The 5605-nt window shown below is 36.3% G+C and overlaps 1 protein-coding gene across 1 annotated transcript; it reads left to right on the top strand.

Moving 5' to 3' along the window:
- Nucleotides 1–474: 474 nt before the first annotated feature.
- On the top strand, nt 475–1377 carry LOC124296676 (uncharacterized). Its single transcript, XM_046746902.1, has one exon. The coding sequence runs from the start codon at nt 769–771 to the stop codon at nt 1249–1251; it is 483 nt and encodes a 160-aa protein (XP_046602858.1). The 5' UTR covers nt 475–768; the 3' UTR covers nt 1252–1377.
- Nucleotides 1378–5605: the final 4228 nt, after the last annotated feature.

Genomic DNA, 5605 nt, shown 5'->3' with positions numbered 1-5605 from the left:
TCGGATCATGGGTTAAGGATGATGAAATAACTGGGGGTAAGGTTTTTGATTAGTACATAAGATCTCGGTAGGGGATTAGCGCGAGGTGGTTGGTTTAGGGACACAAGCGGCGAAGCGCTAATTGGTCTTATCGTCATTAAAATGAAGGCGCTATCCTGAATTCTGAGAATAAGGGTTTCTTTCTCTGTGAGCTAATCATAATTTCTCTTCCCACGTTTCCGATGTTTAGGCTACTAGATTATCTTAACTATTGCAGGTGTTTATTACTTTGAGTTATTGCGGTTGCGATCGTAAATCAAAGGTTTTATGTGAAAGCTAATGTTGAAAGGTATAACGGTTAAATGGGAAAAAATATATATATACCATTGGTAACTGCATGCTGGTAAGGTAGGGCGCAAAGAGGGTGCCGCCGTGGATACCGGCTGGCACGTAACAGCCAGTTAGCAGTCAGAAGAAAGAGATGCTGGGCAGGCCAGAACGTTACGTGCAGAACGTGCTTGTAAAGAAATAAATACAATAAAACTACATCTAAATAATTGGTGCTGTGAATACTTCATACCTAAGGTTGCAAACATGGCGCAGTCGACAAGGAACTAAAAGAAAATAAAGAAAATACGAGCCCACCGATTATACGCAGAAAGTACTGTAAGGCATGGAGAGGTTAGGTCACCACGCCGCGTAATAAGTCTCAGTGAAAATTCCGAAAATTGCCTTAGTAGTTTTAGATAGTGTGCAACACAAATTGCGTGCATTACTAATAATGAAAAAATGGCAGCATTCAACATACCCTACAAATTAAGCTTGGAAGGAAATGTGGCCCAAAATTGGAAAATTTTTATACAACAATTTGAGATTTATTTAATCGCTGCAAAAAAGGAAGCCAAAGCTGACAAAATCAAAATCAGTCTTCTCTTGAATTTCGTCAGTGAAGAGGCTGTAGGGGCGTATAACACATTCACAATAGCTGAAGAAAACAGAGATAAGTATGCACTAATACTTCAAGCATTTGAAAATTACTGCAAGCCAAAGAAAAATCAAATCATTGAAAGATACAAATTTAACAAATTAAAGCAGCAAGATGGAGAAACGATTGAACATGTTCTAACGTCACTCAAGAAAGCCGTAAAAAATTGCGAGTATGAAGGACAAGAAAAATCCATTCTACGAGACAGAGTAGTCTACGGAATCAAAGATGCCACACTTCGAGAAAAGCTACTGGAGACCGATAAGTTAATCCGAGGAGTTGGGTAGTCCAATAAGTACAACTGTTGTCAATGCACTCAAGAGTAATTTTCAAGACCAGAACAAGTATCGGTTGAAAAAGAAGCATGAAAATAATTCGAGTGAAAAGTTTAAAATTTCCCAAAGTGCAAGTGATAGTGCAAAATTCCATTGCAGAAATTGTGGAACTCTTCATGGTGTACGAGAATGTCCAGCATTTCATAAAATCTGCAATAAGTGTAAAAAATCCAACCACTTTGCAAAAATCTGCAGATCTAACGTTCAAAGAAAAGTCAATGAGTTAGAATTCGAATCTGATAATGAATATGACTCACTGTTGGTAAAAAAAATTACTGTAATAAATCCTAAAATCAATAGCTATAAGAAAGTAGAGGCGGTAAAGGCTGGTAAGATTAATGAATGGTGGGAAACCATTTGTCTTAATCAGAAACCTATGAAAATGCAGCTGGATAGTGCATCAGAAATAAACATACTATCACAAAATTCATTCAAAAAGAATTTCAAGGCAAGTTAAAGCAAACTGAACTCAGATCACAACCATACTTAGGTTCGTCATTTTGAGTCCTTGGTAAGGTCAACCTGCATTGCAAGTATGGAAATAGAGAATCAAACGAAGAGTTTGTTGTAATTGAAGATGACAAAAATCCCATACTAGGTCTTAAAGCTTGTCTCAAATTAAATTTAATGAAACGCGTATTTAATGTTAACCAGCATTTGTCTAAAGAGGAGTTTATACATAAGCATAGTGATGTTTTCACAGGTGTGGGTCGAATGAAAGAGGAGTGTGTAATTGTAGTCGATGAATCTGCTCGACCTGTGAATAGGCCTCCTCGTAGAGTACCTAAAACGGTTATGCCCAAATCAAAAGATGCACTCGAGGACCTTCAAACAAAAAACATTATTGAGAAAGTAAAAGTCCCTAGTGCTGACGCTTGGATCAGTAATATAGTGATTGTAGAGAAACCAAATGGCAAAATAAAGATATGTTTAGATCCGCATGATCTCAATAAAGTAATTAAAAGAAATTTCTGTCTATTACCTACGGTCGAGGATATGGCAGAAAAAATTAGTGGTAGAACAGTCTTTTCAGTGTTAGATGTCAAAGACGGTTTTTATCATTGTTAAGTATACATGTAGAACACATTTATATATAGATGGCAGCACAGTCTGCGCAGCGACGGTGTATGAGCGTAAACGGATATGAGAGAGATTGAGAGCTCGTGCGAGAGCTGGAGAGTAACGCCGAAAGATTAGTCCCAGATCATGTATGACTCATATATGCGAAGCATCGCCTAGATAGTAGTGAAATATTATTTGGGTCAAGTGGTCAAAATTGTAAAGTAGTATTAGGAATATGATTAAACTATGTATAATAAAGATGTTATCTGACTAAATAATAATAAAACTGTGATCTTCTCATCATTGTAAAGAACCTGACAATCATGTTCCATTAAGCAAAGAATCAACTGATAAATATTGCTTTTTAACTCCGTTTGGAATATTCAAGTTTTTACACATGCCCTTTGGTTTGTCAAACTCAGTTGAAGAGTTTCAAGCAAAACATGAAAGTGTTTCAGGAAATTCCAAACGTGTTTATCTATATCGATGATATTTTTGTAGCAACTGACAATGAAATTGAACATGATAAAACAATATCACCGGTAATGGAGAGAGCTCAGCAACATAATCTAAAATTTAACCAAAGCAAGTTGCAATACAAATGTGAGCAAGTCAAGTGCCTAGGTCAAATGTTTTCTAAAGAAGGAATGAGACCTGATCCAGAAAGAGTCAGAGCACTTATGGAGTTGGATCCTCCGAAGAATGTAAAATAATTACAGAATAGGCAAGGCATGTTTAATTATTTAAGAAACTATGTACCTAATATGTCTATATTAACCTTACCCTTAAGAGAGTTGCTTGAAAACAAAATAGAATTTGTATGGCTTCCTGTATACGACAAGGCATTCAAGGAGCTAAAGACAAGAGTAGCTTCAGCACCAGTCTTAGCTAATTTCAATCAGAAAATACCAAGTGTAATTCAATGCGATGCATCCCAAAATGGGTTAGGATCCTGTCTGCTACAATCAGGACATGCCATTGCATTTCCTAAAAAATTCATAATTACATTTATGATTTACCTGTACTAGTACAAACAGATCATAAACCTTTAGTAAGCATCCTAAATAAACCAATAGCTGAAATTGGATCAGCTAGATTGTAAAGGATGGTGCTCAAATTATAGAAGTGTAGTCTTAAAGTATGCTGGATATGTTTGATGCACGTTACTGTGTGTGTGTGAGCGTGAGGAAGCAACTCGCCTCAATGTCGCGTAAATCAACAATGCTCGATAATCCTCGTCAAGGACCGGAGTAGGGGCAAAAAATGTAACGAGCGAGTTGCGTGTATGTGCGAGAGAGAGCGGTTGAGATAGACAAGTTCGCAAACGGCAAAATCAGTGTGTAGAAAAGGAATCGCTGATAAACACACCTGTCTCCGTGTATCTATAATAAAGACTTTCATAATTGTTCTGCAAAATTCTGATTTCATCTAAATTTACCCTAATTCTCTCAGATCTAACCTGCATCCTTAACAAAGTAAAATACATTCCTGGAGAAAAAATGTACGTCGCAGATCTCTTGTCTAGAGCTTATCTAAAGGACCACGTACCTGATGACCCTAGTCTGTGTGAAACTGTTCACTGCATTAGTACTTCGTTACTAATGTCACACAGTTTAGTTAAAGAAAAACAAGAGTATTCGAGTTGTGATGAAGTCATTGTAGCACTTAAACAAATGTGTAATATAGAATGGCCCAGTAGTGTAAAACAACTACCAAAATGTATCAAGCAATATTTTGGTGTGAAAGGAGAAATCTTTACTGATAATGACATGATATTTTTAAGGCAGAAAGTTTAATTCCTAGTCATCTTAGACCTAAAATGTTACAGTTAGTGTATGAAGGTCATACGGGAGTAGAAAAGTCATGTAATAGAGCCAGACAGTCCATGTACTGGCTCAATTTAAAATATGATGTTGAACGTACGGTTAAAGAATGTAAAATTTGTGAGGAATTTAGAGCTAGCAAAACCAAGCTACTTTGATTCCACAGGAAATTCCTGAAATACCTTACATTAAAATAGCTACTGACATATTTCAGTTTGGAGGCCATGATTACCTTACAAGTATTGATTATACATCCAAATGGATAGATATATGTAAGCTAAAGTCCAAAACAGCCAAAGATGTTATAGAATGTATGAGATACGTATTTGCTACTCATGGTTTGCCTAAGATTATCCGAGCAGATAATATTCTTTTCAATTCACTTGAATTTAGAAATGATTGCCAAGAGATTGGATGCAAGTTGAATACGAGCAGTCCTAGGTATCCAAGAAGTAATGGATTAGCTGAAAAAGCTGTTCACATATCTAAGGCTATTCTAAAGAAAGCTCATGCAAGTGGTGTGCATCCACAGATCTGTTAAGAGAATTTCGCTCATCATCTTTGTCTAAGTTGAAAGTTTCCCCTGCACAAATTTTAATGAGTAGGCAGATTAGAGGTAAACTTCCTGTAACTAAAGAAATTCGCAAACCTAAAGTACAAACGGAAGTTTACTCCCAAATAAAACAAAACCGAAATAAAATAAAACATTATCATGATAGAGAAGCAAGTAGTCCTGATATATTTTTCCCAGGTGAAAAGGTAACTATCAAATGTGAAAAAAATGAAACTTGGAAACCAGCTGCAATAATAGGGTCCCATAGTGCACCTCGCTCTTATTTGTTAAGAAATGAATATGGCAATATTATAAGACGAAATGAGCGACACATTCAAAAATCTCATAATAAGGTCACAACAAATGTTCCAATCCAGAACACTCCTGAGAATAATGAAATCCTTAATTCTAAAAGAATTGTTATTGATGATGAAACTGTAAACGTTAATGTTCCTGTACCAAATGTTGACCTAGTGTTACCAAATGTAGAACCTGTATTATTAGATGCTAAAAATGTACTAACTGTTAACCCTGCTGTGATAAATAAGGACCCTATACTAAATGCGACAATGGAAGTGTCTCCCTTAAAGGTCATGATTAATAAAAGACTAAAACAAATTATGAGTAACAAAACTAAGACTAATGACGAAATACAAAATGTAACTACTTCCCGTAGTGGTCGACCAATTGTAACTCCAAAAAGGTTTTTGGAATAAGTTAAAAGGGGAGATGTAGGTTGTCACGATGTAAGACAATAGTTGTCAGGTTGGCAGCCAGTGAGCAGTCAGAAGAAAGAGACGCTGGGCAGGGCAGCAACGTTACGTGCAGAACGTGCTCGTAAAGAAATAAATACAATAAAACTACATCT

Source organism: Neodiprion virginianus, chromosome 1 (genome assembly GCF_021901495.1).
Source record: "Neodiprion virginianus isolate iyNeoVirg1 chromosome 1, iyNeoVirg1.1, whole genome shotgun sequence".
In the NCBI taxonomy this organism is placed as follows: domain Eukaryota; kingdom Metazoa; phylum Arthropoda; class Insecta; order Hymenoptera; family Diprionidae; genus Neodiprion; species Neodiprion virginianus.
Note: the sequence above shows the minus strand (reverse complement) of the source record. Positions and strands in the feature narration are given on the sequence as shown.

What these genes read in the sequence shown, in the direction of transcription:
- LOC124296676 (XM_046746902.1), top strand. Translation starts at nt 769, where the DNA reads ATGGCAGCATTCAACATACCCTACAAATTAAGCTTGGAAGGAAATGTG.